The sequence below is a fragment of the Dendrobates tinctorius genome, unplaced genomic scaffold, assembly GCF_039654945.1.
Source record: "Dendrobates tinctorius isolate UK_male_01 unplaced genomic scaffold, ASM3965494v1 ptg000051l, whole genome shotgun sequence".
Classification (NCBI taxonomy): Eukaryota; Metazoa; Chordata; class Amphibia; order Anura; family Dendrobatidae; genus Dendrobates; species Dendrobates tinctorius.
Window position 1 is genome coordinate 2,986,077 of NW_027361719.1, and position 19,567 is coordinate 3,005,643.

The 19,567-nt window shown below is 41.5% G+C and overlaps 1 protein-coding gene across 4 annotated transcripts in view; it reads right to left on the bottom strand.

Annotated features, from left to right (window-relative positions):
* The window catches only part of SENP1 (SUMO specific peptidase 1), a 94,643-nt gene that overhangs the window by 56,637 nt on the left and 18,439 nt on the right, over window positions 1-19,567 (bottom strand). For 3 of the 4 annotated variants that reach the window (XM_073576696.1, XM_073576694.1, XM_073576693.1), the window contains exons 2-6: window positions 15,943-15,989; window positions 15,073-15,176; window positions 6,262-6,334; window positions 3,999-4,164; window positions 3,721-3,883 (exon numbers count right to left, since the gene is read on the bottom strand). In XM_073576696.1, the coding sequence (XP_073432797.1) occupies window positions 3,721-3,883; window positions 3,999-4,164; window positions 6,262-6,334; window positions 15,073-15,176; window positions 15,943-15,946 (510 nt within the window). In that variant the 5' untranslated portion in view covers window positions 15,947-15,989. Of the gene's footprint in view, window positions 1-3,720; window positions 3,884-3,998; window positions 4,165-6,261; window positions 6,335-15,068; window positions 15,177-15,942; window positions 15,990-19,567 lie in introns of those variants that run through there. The other variant, XM_073576695.1, reaches the window with a different exon arrangement.

The window sequence follows — 19,567 nt, forward strand, 5'->3', positions numbered from 1 at the left end:
TTCCCTGCAATTTGAGGATCTGTTGCGTAATGTGGGCCATGTACGCCAAGGACTTTGATAGTCTATGTGAGCCCCCGCCCCCCCCCCCCCCCCCCAAACACTGTGGCGTGTGTTTGTAGTGATTCTACACATGGCCAGATAATTCAAGGTTTTCAGTCTTGGAGGATTTTTGGAACAGTCCATCAGGTTAGATTCTTTTACCTCCTCTGATCATTATTTTTTCATCTTGCTGTCTACACTGGGTGATACGCCTTCCCAAGCAGATAGCACTTACTGCTGAAAGACTGTTGAGTGAAATTGGTTCCACTGAATGCTGGATATAGATGTCATTAGACCCAAGATCCTCATTGCCTTCCTGATAGAAATCAGCTTTTTCTGGATGTACATCTCCCTCCTGTTTCCTTTTTGCGCACTAGAAGGAAGGAATATTGCTGTTTTGAGTCCAGAAGTACCCCAAAGAATATCTTCCTTGTTTCCAGTTTGGGGTCTGATTTTTCTTGGTTTATTAGCTATCCAAGTCTCCTCAATATGGAGATGGTTGTGGCCAGATGAGTGTTCATGTGATATGAAGGATGTATGGGTACATGATAGTAGGCAGAACGTACACACCACCAAAGCCTTCATTATTAGGGGAATGACTGATTTTAATGACTCGATTTTGAATGGCTTGTATAAATAAGACCCACTGGTTCAATGGTTTTAGATTTATGATCGTTCGAAACTATCCTCCAGGCTCCCTTAGGGAGAACAAGCTCGAATAATGGCCCCAATACTGTTGACACTGTGGGACTAGTATTACCTCCTCTCAGTCTAGGAGCTTTTTTATATCTTTTAGAAGCCTTTGATGGACTCCCAAGGATTGGACAGATGCTAGACAGAACCTTTTGGAGACATGTGGGTGAATTTTATTCTGTATCCTAAAGAGATTGTTAGAGAATATCCAGTTATTGCTGGATATGTCAGCCAATCCTCCAGGAAATATTGAAGGCACCCACTGATGCTTCTGGCGTCATTGTCTCTCTGTACTACAGCGTGGAGTGAGAAGGGAGTCTTCATATACAACCCATGGAATACCTCTACCTGCCAGTCTTCCCTTTCCCTCTGCAATCCTGCATGGGATGACAGCGGGTCCTCCGAACAGAGCCTTCCTTGGCTTTTCTTCTGGAAAACCTCTCGGTATCCAAAGCTTTTTATAGCAGGTCATCTAGGACAGGCCCAAATTCATGTAAGCCTGAGAAAGGAATGGAATATTACTTGAAGAATAAGTCATCTCCTGACTATGTCTGCAGCTATAGAGTCAATATTGCAGCACTGGACAGTGCGTGCTCCTTTCCTTGCCGCAAACCGAACTGATCCCACAAAAGCATCTACCATAAAAGCAGTTGCCATCTTAAGCAAGGGTAGGGACTTCAAAGATCTTCTCTTTAGGGGTTTTGTTTCTTATACGATTTTCTTAATCTTCCACCCAGAGATTCATTGACCTGGCAACAGAAGTGGCTGTTATATTTGCTTTACTGATTGTCAAGGAAGCCTCCCAAGCTTTTTTAAGGAGGTCTTCTGATCTTCTTTCCATTGGATCATTAAGACTTGAGGAGTCCTCAAATGTAATAGAGGTCTTCCTAGTAACTCTGGCCACTGGTATATCAATTTTTTGAATTTCTTCCCATACTCGGATTTCTTCAGTCACATGGAAGGCAAGCTTTAAAATCTTTTGGGAGAATAGCTTTTTCCCTCCATCTTCCCATTTCTCCAGGATCATGGCAGAAATGTGCTTATTAACTGGGAAGACCCCATTTTTGCAGACTCAGACCCCCAAACATCTCATCCTCAACTGACGCTGTTTCACAGGTGTCCTCAGTTTTCATGGTTCCTTTGACAGCCTGTAAGAGTGAACATGAATTGGATTGCTCGTCTTTAACACTCTTAACTCCTGGTGAAAGTTTCAGATGGCTTAATATTACAGTTAGCACATCTGTTAAACCTCTTATTAGTTGAGGTAGATCGTTATTTTTTAAGGCAAGGTAGCACCTAAACAATACACTACTTATAAGATACATTGGGACAAGGAAGGCAAGGTGATGACCATCTGTTAAAAAGCTTACCTCACATGACCCACGGATGGTCCTGTGGACTGATTGGAGGGGCAAAGCACTGGCCGTTCAAACAAAGCAAGATAGGCTGATGGTAAAAGCTGGCTCCCTCAGGCAATTTTAAATTGCATTGCTCACCTGGCTTCTGTTTGTCATATCTTAGTAGCCCAATCTGCTGCCAATCAAACTAGCCAATAGGGTCCTGCGGTTCACACGGGAACGCATGACATTCAGCTGACTCGTCATATCCCTGCACTGTATACATTCCACACTCGAACGCTAGATGTCGCCGGTGCTTCTGGACCAGGAGTTCGAGTCATCAGAAACAACCCCCCCCCCCCCGTCTCAAGCAGCTCCCAGGCATCCCCCCCCCCGAATCTCCATAGCCCTCCAAGTGCTTTTCTTTGCGTTGAGCCCCCTCTCCTGTGTCTGTACCTTATAAAGACAGGAAAAACACTAATGTGTGGTTGTGGGGAGGGGCTATTTAACCTCTTCTGTGTTCCTATCACCTTCAATTATAAGAAGGACTACCCCCTGGTGGTGCTGTCAGGAGGGATGTCCTGGAAAATACTCTATCTTCTGCAGTTCTGCCGGTTCTCCGAATGCTGAGCTCTGTATAACATGCACCCACACCGCATATGTCCCAGTTTCACATCTTATGTGCGCATGCTCCGGAGCCACTGAGAGTCAGTGACCCCATGATAGCGCGCGCACTATGTTCGCCACTATCAAACTGTCTCAGCATCTCCAGATCATGTGCACATAGGCTATGAAGCTGGGACATACACCCAGATTCAGAGTGCATGCCCGGAAAGCAGAGAGTCATTGCGATCTGGTTTGAGATTTTGGTAATATTAGGAAGAGTGAAGAGAGGGAATTCTAATGCGATGGGCGCCGAGAATATGAAAAAGGCATTTGACTGATTGTGACTGAAAGGCTTGAGATCCCACCCCTATGACTCAAACAGAAGGTTGTGTGACAATAAAAAGTAAAAAAAAAAAAAAAAAAAAAAAAAAAGTGATTTTTGGTATAAGTACTACGACGGTTTGCTTGAGACAAACATGTTAGTGATGCACTAACCATCACTAACAAGACATGGCATGACAAATTTCCTTTACTATGGAGGACTACCTGGTAGAACGTTTACTAGTCCTCCAATGATTATCTCATGCTGATAAAACAATGATGCTATGGAAACTAAAAAATAGCCCAATAAGTGACTGGAATCATGGGCTCTGGATCAATATTGTGCTGCTCACAGATTAGGTGGCAAAATCCTGGTGACATATCTATGCAAAAAATGGACAGATAGACACATCAGAGGCATACATGGAAATCATGGTGCCTCATTGCAGAAGCCCTAATATGGGCCCATGACATCATATCTACAAATGTCTTCCAGCTCAATTGCACGATCAGCAGGAATTCTGCACCTATGCCATCCCAGTGAATAGTATAGGTGCGAGACACCTGCCACACACACAAGTTGGCAGATATCTGTATATGTGATGCCCTGGGCCCACTCTCCTCCCAATCCCTTTAAATACTTAGAGGGGCGGTAGAGGTGTATATAAATTTTGCAATGTAAAGCTACAGACACCAAATTATGTATCATGCATGTGAAACTTACTTCTTCAACTGTAGTTATTTGCTGTCTCTGCACCCTCTTTGGGCTTCGGCGAAAAGTCCCACTCCATGAAGATAAACTAGCAGCATTTTTAATTGGAAAAGATTTTTCAAACGCAAAACCAACGGTATGATTCGTTTTCCCTACAGCTGCATTGAAAGTTCGGCTGCAAAAGAAATTGTTTAAGTTTTCAATGATCCTGTGGTGATTGAGGACGTGGAAACAGTAAATTGTATATTGAGCATAAATACAAAACGTCACATACACAATGTTAGCCATACCTTAGCTTCCGCGATTCCACTTCTGTGTTTCTTGCTGGTTTCTGCAGAAACGTGAAGTGTGCTGGGATAATACTGGAGTGACTGGTGCCATTCTGCTTCACTTTAGCAGACTGTGTGAGTTTTGTGTGGTCTGCTACAGCCATGTTTTTTTCAAGCTTTGACACCTCTGAAGTGAAAAAACACAGGCATGATAACCATATGCAATGAGACTCAACTGCAGAGGAGTAGAAATTTAAGTGGTCACTGCCATTTCAACAACTTGTCATTAATCAATAGCACAATAGAAGCTTTGTGATTTATCTTATCAGGGAAATCTACTTTCTCCACTTTCAAGCCATTTCTACTTCCCCCCTGATGTTACCATTCACCCAAAAATCACTCTTGGTCAAAATAAGACCTTGCGGAGAATGACATGCTAAGCATGTCGAGGTGAGGAGACTTAAAGCCGCAATACTCCTCTGAGAAATATGCTAATTATGCAAATTGTCTCTTCAGAGAGGAAGAGGACTAGAACTCTAGTGCCACCTATAGGAAGTAGCAATCCTAGAAGTCAATGTTGACCCTTTAACGAGCCTTGTTTGAGTCTCCTCACCTCGACATGCTTAGCATGTCATTCTCCGCAAGGAGAAATGATACTTCTTGGATATCGGTCACACGCCTCTCACACAGCCAAACCAGATCTCACACTTTGCACTGACGAGGGGCAGTACACCGAAACAGTGTCTACAAATTGAGATTCTGGCTTGGCTTTTATCCTAAGTCATGCAACAAGGCTCGTTAAAGGGTCAACATTGACTTCTAGGACTGCTACTTCAAATAAGTGGCACTAGAGTTCTAGTCCTCTTCCTCTCTGAAGAGACAATTTGCATAATTAGCATATTTCCCAGAGGAGCATTGCGGCTTTAAGTCTCCTTACCTCGACATGCTTAGCATGTCATTCTCCGCATGAATACTTGATACTTCTTGGATATTAGCCATATATATGGTACTGTGAATAAGTACATGCAGTTATGTATACCTTGTGATATTTATAGACGAAAAACTTTAGATATATTTTGTTTTGGGGTTGCATTCGTATGATTGTTACCATTGGTATCTTAGCACACTGTCTCATCTTTCTGCTATGCATTTTCTGTTGGAGCCTTATATTAATATATTCACTGCTGATCAGAATTAATGTGGATTAGTTATTGCCATACTATGGGCATAACTAGACATTTTTTCATGGTTTGTTTTTAAATGTTTTTATCCAGTCTGTGCTGTGTTTAGTATGCGTTTGCTTATCAATAAAATTATTCGTATTCCTTTTATCGGATTTTGGGTGTTCCCAATTTTGTGGACGTGTCTTTCTTTTGCTCTCGATATCTAGTCTACGGCCCAGTCGGCACATAACTCTGATTCAGTATTGCGGGGAGGTTGGTAGAAGGGGGTGTTCGGATGTAAGCCCGGACGAGGCCACTGAACAAAGTAATGTGAAGGCACCCTAAGAATTACTATTTTACGCCCTAAGCACTAGTTTTCCCTTCATATCTACCTCTGTTAGTGATGACGTACTATTGTATAATTTTTTTTTTTTTTTAGGGAATTCATCCTTCTCCTTTCTACAACATTTTAATTATTCCTGCAAGATAATCAATTGGTGTATTTCAAAGCCTTTTTTAATATATGTTGATTTATATTGTATCACCATCCAGCCCTTGTAGAGCCCTCGTGGGCAGGGTCCTCTCTCCTCCTGTACCAGTCGTGACTAGCACGGATTAAGATTATTGTACGTGTTTTGATTATGTATACCCCCTTTTCACTTGTAAAGCGCCAGGGAATATACAGCCTATAATAATTTATAGGTTTAATGTAAGCATAACCACTCAGTTATTAGTTTGTAAGCCTGTCTCCACTCAAGTTTTAATATGTTAATAAAGCCAAGTCTATAAAGTGAGCAGATCCCGTCCACATTTACGGCAGTTGTAATGTGAGCTAGTTGTACACTAGGTTTTCATGGCAAATTTTGGCAGCTGCTCCCCCTAGTGTTTATAAGTGGAAATATCAAACCTTTAAAAAAAAAAAAAAATTCAGATTTTACTTATTTTTTTTTCATTTGTTTTAAATTTAACAAAATTAAAAATATTAATACTTCAAATTTTTTCAATTGCTGAATTTTATTTATGGCACATTCACTTTAAATCATGTTTGGTATGTGAAGTCTTTGTAGGTTTCATAAAAAGCATCATAAGAGATCTATGGGCAACAAAACAAAAAGGCTTACCTGTGAGAAAAAAAGGTTTATGAAGATTTTTCACAATAGATCTATCAAAATTCCTGTGAAGCATCGGGGTAGTCTGAAAAACATCAACATATATGCAGATTCTAAGTATACAATGTCCACAAAAGAAGAGAGTCTACAGAGAACATACTCAGAAAAGGCAAGCTAAAACAATACTACTACTCTTTACGATAAAACAATTTAAGAAAACCAACTCCTTCAAGAGAAGAACTAAAGTCCTACAACAAAGAACAATACAATGCTAAAGAATGGAAAGATACAAAAACCCACCTTAACAAGTGGAAAGATTTCCACACACATCTTCAGTCATGCTCAGATTTTCAGCCTTAATCCCTACATTTTGCTGATAATGTACAGAATTACAGGCATAATACAATGCATTGTATGCCACATGAAGGCAGCTAAATATATGGGGAACACTTTCTGCCAGGGCTGCACACAATACACTCAACCATCTGAAAGGCATAAGAGGAGAGTCAGCCAATCCCACTCCAAGTCTCACATATGGAGTCCTCGTAAATCTGGAGACCCCCCCCAAAGGATTTCCATTCCAACAGGGTGGAGTCTGCATGTATGCCCAAAGCTTAGCCCAGCAGATGAGCACCAGTTACCATGTGAAATAGATCATACCTCCCAACTCTTAAAGAGAAAGCAGGACAAATTAAAAGCAGCAAATTTTGGCCATGCTGATGTTCACAACCCAATTCACGACCATTTTCCATTTCCTTCTATACTGGCAGGTGCAGATGTCAGAAGGGCAGTGAGGGACATTCAGCAGACCACATGGGACTTGCAGGGCACAGACCCAAATCTGGGATCGTCTGCTGTATCCATGACAGTTGGGACTAGAGATGAACGGATTGATTCATGGGACTTCTGTCCAGCATCCAGGTCAGTGAAAAAAAATGCATATTTGACCCCTTCCTGACCTCGAATGTACCCAGTACGTCATGGAAGGGAATGACTTTATGACCTTGGATGTCCTGGCTAAAATGCAGCATGCACATTAACGTGCCTGACGATTTTGACAGCAGGGCACTTGAGCTCATCGTGACGGCAGGGCTGTGGAGTCAGAGTCCATTTTGGTGGAGTCGGAATAAAATAGACCGACTCCTGAAATATATAATAAATTGGGTACAGTAGTTCAATGCAGTTTGTGCGGAATATTTTTTTTCAAAAGAATTTGGGAAAGTTATGAAATGTCCTATAAATGTTTGTCCTATTCCTGATCTAAAGGTACTGTCACACTAAGCAATATCGCTAGCAATATCGCTATAACTTGTGACGTTATAGCGATATTGCTAGCGATATCGCTGTGTCTGATACTTACCTACGACCCGCTCCCCCGCTGGTTATCGCTGATCGCGCGAGAACGTCCTGGACCGCTTCTCGTCGTCAGCTTCCTGCGGCGCTTCATGTGGAGAGAGGAGCGACGAGCCGGGTGGGAAGACGTCAGGATCGCCTCGTCTGACAGGTAAGTAGTGACCCCCGACCCCTGCGATGTCGCTGGTGAGATCTGCCTGTGTGGCAGCTCACTAGCGACCACTTAGCGATGTACCAGCGATCCTGACCGCGTCATATCGCTGGTCGGGATCGCTGGTACATCGCCAAGTGTGACAGTACCTTAAGGTCTAGACTTTTAGCTGAGATGAATCTGTGCTTTAGTTTATGTTCATAATATGTAGTGAAGCTCCTCCTCTACAGATAAGGGGGAAAAAAAAAAAAAAAAAAAAAAAAAAACACAGGGAAGGAATGCCTGCATTCCTCTCAGAACTTCTGGAGTGAACAGGAAAAGCAGGATTAAAAAAGGCAAGTACTTCTTAAAGGATATCTAGAAACTTTCAATAAAATGTGCATAAATCAATAGTCCAGTATACGTAGTTTCTGTATGCTTGATGTTTTAGTTAGTTTTTCCTCTTAACTCATGTTTGGAGAAATTAGCTGCTCTGATGACAAACACTATACATAGAATGTAAGGGGAAAAACTTTTCTAACATCTCAAATTCGGAAATACATTAACAGGATCGATGAAGACATATACCATATATTTGTGCGTGTTCTGGAATATGATTCAGCACAAACATACTCCCTCTTCACAGACTGTGAAGAAATATGAAGTGAAGCATTTAGCGAGCTGTACCCCGAGACAAGCTTGACATTGAAAGTTCAGAGTAAAGTTATCTAACATATTTTACAAACTTTATACTTATCTGTCCTATTGATTTAGGCTAAGATTGTTTTAATTCTGTCCTAAATTATACACTGCAAGATTCCTTATTCTTGCAAGAGTTACAAAATACCTTTTTTACAGGACAAAATTTTGAGAGCGAATTTACATCATTACAAAATGTCTAAGAAGAATCTTATGAAGTCAGCTGTATTTGAACATTTCACAGTGACTCAAAATAAAAAACATTTTGTGTGTCAGTGTTTAAGTGACCCACATGAAAACAAATACTGTGATGCCAAAAATCACTGCATACTACTCAGGCAGTGGTAAAAATGCTCCTTCAAGAGCTTCCAATCTAAAAAGACATTAAAGGGCCTTTCTCACATATCGCTAAAGCGTCACTGATTTTGTGACGCAACAGCGATCTCGCTTTGTGTGACACACGTACCTGCGACCGGTCCCCCCGCTGGATATCGCTGATCGTGCTCGAATGGCCTGGGCCATTTTTTCGTCTTTGGCGTCCCGCTGGCCGGCATGCATCGCTGTGTTTGGCGCCGACTAGCGACGTCGCAGAACTCATGAACGCAGGCAGAAGTCAGAATCGCTGCGGTGTGACAGGTAACATCGACCCCTGATGGATCGCTGCTGCATCGCTGGAGACATCTGTCTGTTTGGCAGCTCACTAGCAACCATTTAGCAATGCACCAACGATCCTGACTGGGTCGTATTGCTGTCGGGATCGCTGGTGCATTGCTAAATGTAACGGGACCCTTACAGCGCTGCCACCCAGAAGTTTACACAGCTGTGATTGAAAAAGATCACAGCAGCACCAAGAAACCAGAGCCCAGCATGTCCCACCAGGCAAAGGTGGAGGAAAGAGCGTCTCAAACATCAGACACCAGTTATTTTGTAAGTGACAAAGTTACTGTAACGACGACAGCTGATGTGTTTAAAAGACAGCTCATCCAGCTTGTTGTGAAGGACAGTAAACCATTGTCATTTGCACGACCAGCTTTTAATGGATAAATGGCCCGCAAACTTGTTGCTTCTCTGGAAAGAGAAAATATTAGAAAAATTAATGATTGAAGAAGCCCTTAACCAAAAGGGAGATCTTAGAGACTCAAGAGATGCTTTGCGTTTCTTAAAATGGATGCCTGCAAACGTCAGAGTGAACTATTTTGCCATCAACATTAGCTATTTTTGTAACAAAAAAATTGTTACTAAGACACTGGCAGAAAAAGATACTAAAGCTCATCAGAGCAGCCAGTTCCCCCAGACCTTAGTGGAAAAAGTTCTGCAAGATTATGAACTCAAAAAAGAACAGATCCTAGCTATTGTAACTGATAATGCTTCAAAACATAAGTACAATTAACCTGATGAATGAGAATAATGAAGGTGAACAGCAGCTAGAAGAACATTTCACATTCAGCGTGCTGGAGGTGGAAGGCCACAGTCCTGTTCCCATAATGGAGGAACAAACAGATATTACTACAGTAGAGCACCAAAACGATTCTATATAATTAGATCTTGTTGAAGCCGCTTCACACCTCTTTTATTCATCACATACGCTGTGTTGTGCACACGCTGCAGCTGGCAATAAGAGATAGTCTGCAAGAGGGACATGCTGGAACTCTGATTAGCAAAGTGAGGCAATTGGCTGTTGCTGCCAGAACCCCTAAAATTGATTCTATCTTGAAGAGACGTGCTTGAATAGGAAAAACTGTGGTTCAAGCCACTCGGTGGGGCAGCACTTATTTAATGACGGAGCGATTGCTCGAGCAGAAACCCTTCCTTGTAGATCTGGCCAACCCTCAGGTAACACTACATGAAGTTCAATGGACACAGGTGGCCAAATTGAAGGAATTGCTTCATCACCCATTTACAGTGACTAAAGTTACAAGCTGAGGATTTAACTCCTAGCATTTTTATAAAGGAGTGGAAGAACTTGTTGTTTTGCCTGTCCCGAAGAGGAGGTTTAATCGCAGATGGCATTGCCTCTTCAATGAAACAGAAAGACACTGCTATAAGAAAATAAAATTCTTCTGGCAGCTGTTTATGTGGACCCGAGCCATCATATATTGCTGCTGCTGCTACCAGGGCTGTGGAGTCGGTAAGCCAAACCTCCGACTCCTCAATTTCTCTTACACCGAAACCCCCACATATATTGCTTATATTTAAGTGACAAATTTATTGTAGTACAATGTGAACATCAGACATTTAATCATTTTTATGATACAATAATCAAGATATTTAGATAAAACATAATATATTTATTGGAATACAACCTTAGAACACAAAAAACTAATAAATTGTAAATAAAATATATATATATATATATATATATATATATATATATATATATATATATATATTATTTACAATTTATTAGTTTTTTGTGTTCTAAGGTTGTATTCCAATAAATATATTATGTTTTATCTAAATATCTTGATTATTGTATGTATATATATATATATATATATATATATATACATATACACACACACACATACACATATATAACGCTATGTAATAAACAATGTAAGTGGCAAAAAAACAGTTTTCAACAAAAACATACTAAATAACATTTGTGCAGTCTATGAATTTGTTCTAGAATTGCCTCCATCAGATCCTCCTTCATGGATGACCTCAAATCTGACCTAATAGTTTTAAGGCCAGAGAACAACCTCTCTACACTAACTTGGGTTGGAGGCAAAGCCGTAACCACATGGGCAACATCTCTAACAATTTCCGGGTATAAAGGAATTGCCTCATGCACAGTCAGTTTTGATGACCGGTTGAATTTTTCTATTTCTTCGAGAGCAAGTGAAACATTTTGCTGAAATATGGTCAGTCTGCTTGCTATAGGAGACGGAGTGAAATCTTTTTCCTTGCGGCAACGCTTTGCCTGCTTCATGTCATCCAAATACTTGTCAAAGTCAAACTCCTCATCTGATGATGAAAATACGGCAGCAGTAGCATTGTCAGGACCCAAGTCCTCTTGTGCCTGGCAGTCCTCCTGTAGGCCACTCATCCTAACTGCTACCTCACTCAGAGCTTCTTTTCCTTTAGTAAGCTGTTGATCATCAAGCAGTATACGATGACTCGGGTCCACAAACAGCTGCCAGAAAAATTTTATTTTCCAATAGCTGTGTCTCTCTCCATTTCATTGAAGCAGAAATGCCATCTGCGATTAAACCTCCTCTCTGGGACAGGCAAAATAGCAAGCTCTTCCACTCCCTTATGAAAATGCCAGGAGTTAAATACTCAGCTTGTAATTTTTTAGTCCCGGTAATTGGGTGATTAAGAAATTCCTTCAATTCAGCCACCCGTGTCCACTGACCTTCATTTAGGGTTACCTGAGGGTTCGCCATATCTATAAGAAACGGTTTTAGTACAAGCAATTGCTCAATAATTAAATAAGTGCTGCCCCACTGAGTGGCTTAATCGACAAATGCCCCTTTCCCAGCACGTCTCTTCAAGATGGAATCAATTTTAGGGGTTCTGGCGGCAATAACCAATTTCCTCACTTTTTCAATCAGATTTCCTGCATGTCCCTCTTGCAGACTATCTCTGATTGCCAGCTGCAGCATGTGCACAGCTTTCTCGCTTTCTCCAGCTCGGGGCCCAGGAATCGGATCCTGTGCAGGGCAGGCACCCCTCCCCCTCCTCTCTGGTGAGGACAGAGGAGGGGAGATTGCCCCCTGCAGTCTGGAGCCGATGCAGGACGGGAGCACTGCAGCATACAAGTGAATTGATAGGTGCGTGCCCCTGCCCCTCGCTGGCTACGGCCATGATTCACACACAGCGTTTTTGCGGATCCATTTTTTGCAGTAAAATGCAGTGACTTTGGGCATCCCAGCAAAGTCAATGACATTCAGATACATTGTTTTGTGAGGATCTGTTTTTGGGCTGAATGAGCATGTCAGTTTGTGTGGCGTTTTTCTATTCTGCTTTTGCGATTGAAAACATTATCTATGAGCTCAAAAACCTTTCAGGTGATGCGGTTTTTTAAAAAGCTGATCTGCTTTTGCAGCTGAAAAACGTATCCTCAAAAAACGCTGTGTGTGAATGTAGCCTTAGATCATGAATAGAACAGCCATTTATAGGACATTTCATAACTTTCCCAAAATCCTATGAAAAAATATTCAGCACATTCTGCATTGAACTACTGTACCCAATTTATTATATGTTTTAGGAGTCGGAGTTGGTCCATTTTATACAGACTCAGACTCCACCAAAATGAGCACAGACTCAGACTCCACAGCCCTGGCTGCTAGTTTCTTGATCCTCATCAGATGAGTTTGATTTCGACAAGTATTTGGACGACATGGAGCAGGCAAAGAATTGCTGCATGGAAAAAAATTCCACTCCCATAGAAAACAGACTGACCATAATGGAGCAAAATTTTACACTTGCTCTCAAAGAAGAAGAGTTGAATCATTCATCAAAACTGACTGTGCATGAGGCAATTCCTTTATACCCTTAAATGTTGAGAGATATTGCCCATGTGGTTACCGCTCTGCCACCAACCCTAGTGTAGAGAGGTTGTTCTCTAGGCTTAAAATAATTACCGTATATATTTGTGTATAAACTGAGTTTTTCAGCACTTTTTTTTTTTTTTTTTCACTGAAAACGCCCCCCTCAGCTTATACACGAGTCAATTGTCCCAGGAGACCAGCGGGGAAGGGGGAGCAGCAGGTGACAAGAAGCAAAATCCGGTGGCTGCAGCCTGTGCCGCTGCTAAAGAGAAATGAATATTCATTTCTCTTACAGCGCTTACAGTGACAGCTGCAGCCGCCAGCTTCCAGAAGACATCATACTCGCCTCGCCCTCCAGTGTGCCCTGCATCTTGTTGGTCCTGGCACCCTCACAGCATCTCATTGGTGCCGGCTTCCGGCAGCACTTCATGTGCTGAGTGATCATGTGGCACCGCTCATTAAGGTAATGAATAGCAAAGAGAGCGGGCACCGCTAGCCAAAGGGGTGCAACCCATGCGCCTAGATTAATATAGCAAGAAAGAGCGAAAGAAGGCACGCAAGTAGGTGCACACACCAAATATAATGAAAATGACAAATCTTTTATTGGAAACATTGCAAAAAAATGTTATAAACACTTAATAGACATAAGAACATTCAAACATATAGAAGACACACAATATGAGTGCAAATGTGAATGGGCTAACAAGGCAAATAACCCCAAAGTGATGGGAAAAATTCTCTAGGAAATAAAGATACACAGTGGCAAGCAAAAAAGGTAATGAATATGCACGTGTCTCCACTCCCATAGGCGTGGAGGGAATATTCATTACTTTAATGAGCGGGGCCATGTGATCGCTCAGAAATGGAAGAGCTGCTGGAAGCCGTAACGAGGTGCTGCGAGGGTACGTTGCAGGGTGAGCAGGATGTTTGTTTTTTTGTAATAGGAAGCATGTATACAAGGATGCGAGGGAAGGGGAGCCATGCACACGAGGACAGCCATGGGGAGGGGGGAGCCACGAATACCAGGACAGCTGCGGGGGAAGCATACCAGGACAGCTATGGGGAGGGGGGAGCCACGCATACCAGGACAGCCACTGGGGGAGGGGGAGTGGGGAGCCATGCATACCAGGACAGCTACGGGAAGGGGGGGCGCGGGGAGGACAGGGATGAGGGGACAATGCATACTTATGCTCGAGTCAATAAGCTTACCCAGTTCTCCATGGCAAAATTAGGTGCCTCAGCTTATACTCGGGTCGGCTTATACTAGAGTATACAGTAGGTCAGACTATGAAGGAGGATCTGATGGATTCTATTTCTCAGAACAAATGCATAGACTGCACAAATGTTATTCAGTAGGTTTTTGTTGAAAACTTTTTTCCACTTACTGCATAGTGTATAATAAATAGTAAATATGTGAAAGTTTTTTGTTCTAAAGTTGCATGTCAATAAATATATTATATGTTCTATCTAAATGGCCTGATTATTGTATCATAATAATGATTAAAAGCCAGTAAATTTATCACTTAATGTATGAGGGAGTCGAAGTCCTGAAGTTGGAGTCATTGTCATGGAAATTGAGGAGTCAGAGGTTTGGCTTAGCGACTCCACAGCCTTGCAAGACGGAGGGTTTTGTGCCCTCCCCACCCCTGCAACTACGATCACCGAGATTGGATGTTCAATTCTGAACAACCAATCACAACGATTTCAGTTTCAGAAACTTGTCCTAAACACAGATGTTCAGCCTATGATCAGTGCTGTAGCAGCACCGATCAAAGTCTAGAGCCCACAAAAATGCACTGATTGGGGTGCTCAGTGTCATCCTCCAACCACACCAGAGAGCAGAGATGTGGTCCGAACTCACATTGACCACTCTACACTTCCTTATTCCGGCTAGGAGACGCTGCAAGTCTGTACCAAACTTAAAGTTAGTATCAAAAAGTCAAGTATTTTTCATCAAGATAATTCCAGCCTGGACCATAAACTATGAATATATGCCCAGCAATCTTTTGGTGGTCAAAAAAAGAAAGGGATGATTATTAGTGAATAATATACGCTACTGCTCCCAACAATAAACAAAAGGCTTAGTTTTTTTTTTACATTGGCACAAGATTGAAAAAATGAAAAATAAAAAAAACGCTTACCAACCTCATAGTTGAAAGTACAGAAAGATTCCTTGGCTGTATCTTTAAAATGTGCTTGATATTTGGAGTTAGTCTCACTCTCCCAGACCATTTCCTTTACATCTTCGTCTATCAAAGTAGGAGAAAAATGTAACATTAATGCAATTTTTCATCTCTCACCAAAAGAATGAAACACACAACTGATGATTTCAAAAGCAATGGTATGGACTAGTTCTCCTGAATCCAGTTTGGCGGTAGGTTCGGATGTAAGCACAGGACGCAGTGTGAAAGCGCCCTTACAATATTCTCATACCATAGGGGATAGTATCACAAGTGAGACCTCCACCAATCATGAACTAAATGTACACACCTGTAATATGCTATCACTTTATAAGATTTGTGTAATATTTTAAAGTGAGCATAATTAACCCCCCCCCCAAAAAAAAAAAAAAATTTGGACTACATAAATAAATCTTTGAATGTAGTTACATGCATCTGTTCAAAAAAAGGGGAAGACACTCCCAGGATTATTGTAAGTATGACTTGTAATATATCAATGAGTCACATCTGACAAGGTCACACCATCAGTAATAGGTGTGGTGGCGAGCAGGGAAACCAAAGCGAAGTACAGAAGCGCTGACTTGGTTACCAGTCACATGACCGCAGCCACTGATCAACGACGCCGGTGGTCAAGTCGTACATGCGCGTACGTGACTGTTGAGGGCAGGTAACTGACAATTAGCAAGGTTGTCATCACTTCCAGTACAGATAAATGCAGTGGTGAGGGGCTTAAGAGGTAAATAATGCTGATTTTGTCATTTAAAAAAAATCCCTTTGATAGGACCACATTTTAAACACCACAGAATGCCTTAAAAAATATGCGAGCATGGCTTACCCATGTTAAGTTTTATTACATCCCTGGGATCACAATGATTGTTCAATCTGGAGGAAGAAAAAGAAAAAAAAAGTGTTACGCTTTAAAAGAAGTCGCTCAATTCACACAGCCGTAAATGCTGCTATTTAGCATTGTGATTTATGCAACTATAGCATGACAAAGGGGAGACGCTGAAGATGGGGAATGAGGCAGAGGTGTGACTTTACTGAACATTTGCACAAAAGGAAATAGATAAGTCAATTGTAGGAAAAAAAATTACTACAATAACTACTATTCATGTAACCCACTCTTTTGGAAATCTGACTGGCAACTGCCAGGCAACCTGAGGCCAACATGATGTCTGTTCTTGTAAGATCAAATTCAAACAAGTGAATTATTTTATTTTTATTTTTTTAAACACACAAATATACATAAAGCAGCCCTGAAATTCTATTCTAAAATTGTATGATCTATAATTTTACCTTTAATTCAATTGTCAAATGGGTGAGAAATTCTCTAAAAAGGGCTGTCCACTACTCAGCCAGCCCCTTCTCAAGTACTATATTCCGCCATGTAAGATAAAAACCGCATGTACGCTCCTCTGGTGCTAGCAAGTCTGTGCAGTCAAAAAGCCAAACCTCCGACGACAACTCCTCAATTTCTATGACTCAGACTCCCTCATACACGGCTCATGCAAAAATCAAAGTTCACCACCTGATATAACTGGTTTAACACAAAAAGATGTACACCTACAGTACAGACCAAAAGTTTGGACACACCTTCTCATTCAATGAGCTTTCTTTATTTTCATAACTATGAAAATTGTAGATTCACTCTGAAGGCATCAAAACTATGAAGTTACACATGTGGAATTATATAATTAACAAAAAAGTGTGAAACAACTGAAAATATCAGGGCTGTGGAGTCGGAGTCGGTGCTCATTTTGGTGGAGTCGGTATAAAATGGACTGACTCCGACTCCTAAAATATATAATAAATTGGGTACAGTAGTTCAATGCAGGATGTGCTGAATATTTTTTCATAGGAATTTGAGAAAGTTATGAAGTGTCCTATAAATGGCTGTTCTATTCCTGATCTAAGGCTACATTCACACGCAGCGTTTTTCCTGCGTTTTTTGAGGATACGTTTTTCAGCTGCAAAAGCAGATCAGCTTTTTAAAAAACTGCATCACCTGAAAGGTTTTTGAGCTCAGATAATGTTTTCAATAGCAAAAGCAGAGCAGAAATCTGCTCTAGCCATCCATTTATCCATATCTGTCTATCCATATCTTATCTGTACCAAAAAGAGTGAAAACCGGGTCGTACACAGACTAACACTCCTTTTTTTAGCACCAGTCAGGTACACCTCATAGCTGCCCAAAAGGACGCCCCAGACAGGCATTGCTCGTCTTCAGTAACATCAACATCAACTGATAGTTGGAATAAATAGACTGCATTCATCACCACCAAATCTTCTTAAGGCGCAGGCTTTATTTTCAAGAGTAGGGGTGTGCAGTATGAGGTTCTGCCCCCCCCCAGGTTTGATCCTGGCTACACCCATGGTGTGAATGTAGCCTGAGGATCTAGGCTTTGTCGTAGCTGAGATAAGTCAGTGTTAGAGATATATATATATATATATATATATATATATATATATATATATATATATATATATATATAGATATATATAGATATAGATAGATATATATATAGATATAGATATATATATATAGATATAGAGAGAGATATAGATATAGATATAGAGAGAGATATAGATATAGATATAGAGAGAGATATAGATATAGAAATATATATATATATATATATATATATATATATATATATATAAAAGAGAGAGAGAGAGAGAGAGAGAGAGAGAGAGAGAGAGAGAGAGAGAGAGAGAGAGAGAGAGAGAGAGAGAGAGAGAGAGAGAGAGAGAGAGAGAGAGAGAGAGAGAGATATATATATATATATATATATATATATATACACACACACACATATACATACACACACAGTACAGACCAAAAGTTTGGACACACTTCATTCAAAGAGTTTTCTTTATTTTCATAACTATGAATTAACACATGTGGAATTATATAATTAAAAAAGTGTGAAATAACTGAAAATACAGTGTCATATATTCAAGCCACCTTTTGCTTTGATTTCCGCTTTGCACACTCTTGGCATTCTCTTGAGATCTCGGGGGACGAGATTCAAATCTTGGCAACGAGATCTCGTCCCCCGAGATCTCGGGACGAGATCTGAACCCGCGCATGCGCCGTCCCCGGACCGGCGGCCATGTTCCCGGAGGCCACCGCAACATGGCGGCGGCCAGCAAGGGATGTGCGGGGGCCTCCGGGCTGCGAGGAAATGCCGGCGGAGCCGCCGCCCCTGCACCGGAGTACAGCCCACCGCCACCCTCACCCTGCAGAGCCCACCTGCCCCAGCTCAGCACAGGCCACCTGCCCCAGCTCAGCACAGGCCACCTGCCCCAGCTCAGCACAGGCCACCTGCCCCAGCAAAGCTGCCCCAGCCCCAGCACAGCTGCCCCAGCACAGAGTCGCCACCGCACGAGCCTGGACCACTGAATGACCCGTGACTACTCCTCCACAGGTAAGCCGAATTCGGACTGTAAGACAGACCCCCATTTGACACATTATTTTTTTCCCTATTTTCCTTCTGAAAATTGGGGTGCGTCTTATAGTCCGAAAAACACGGTACATATTTACAATTTATTACAGTTTTTTGTGTTCGAAAGTTGTATTCCAATAAATATATATTCTGTCCTAAATATCTTAATTATTGGATCATAAAAATGATTAAATGTCTGATGTTCACATTGTACTACAATAAATTTTTCACTTAAATATAAGCAATATGTGTCTGAGTCGGTGTAAGGGAAATTGAGGAGTCCGAGTCGCAGGTTTGGCTTACCGACTCCACAGCCCTGGAAAATATGTCTTATATTCTATTCTAGGTTCTTCAAAGTAGCCACCTTTTGCTTTGATTACTGCTTTGCACACTCTTGGTATTCTCTTGATTCCAGCAGCTAAGGAAAGGGTTTTTTACAGTTAGAGCAGTGAGACTGTGGAATGCCCAACCACAAGCGGTAGTAATGACAGACACTATGACAGCTTTTAAAAAAGGGCTGGACGCTTTCCTTGATAAACATAACATTGTGGGTTATAGTTAAATTAGTGACAAAGTGTACAATTGGTGGAGAAAGGTTGAACTTGATGGACCTAGGTCTTTTTTCAACTTATGTAACCATGTTTAACTGACACATTTAATGTAGTAAAAACAGAAAACCCCAAGGTTGTGAAGAGGTTAATGAAGCAAAACAGAGGCGATTTTAACTTGAGCGGGTTTTTTTTTCCTCTCCTTATTTTAAAAACTTTGACTTGAAGCTACGATCATTTGATCGCTTTTTCTTGACGATCAGACTATACTAGCACTGCTGTGTACAGAGAAACATGGATTTTTGTGAGAACTCACCGTAAAATCCTTTTCTCCGAGACGCTCATTGGGGGACACAGATACTGTGGGTGTATGCTTCTGCCGCTAGGAGGCTGACACTAAGTGAAAAAAAGAGGTTAGCTCCTCCTCCGCAGTATACACCCTCGCCCCTATTGCGGGCGGAGATCA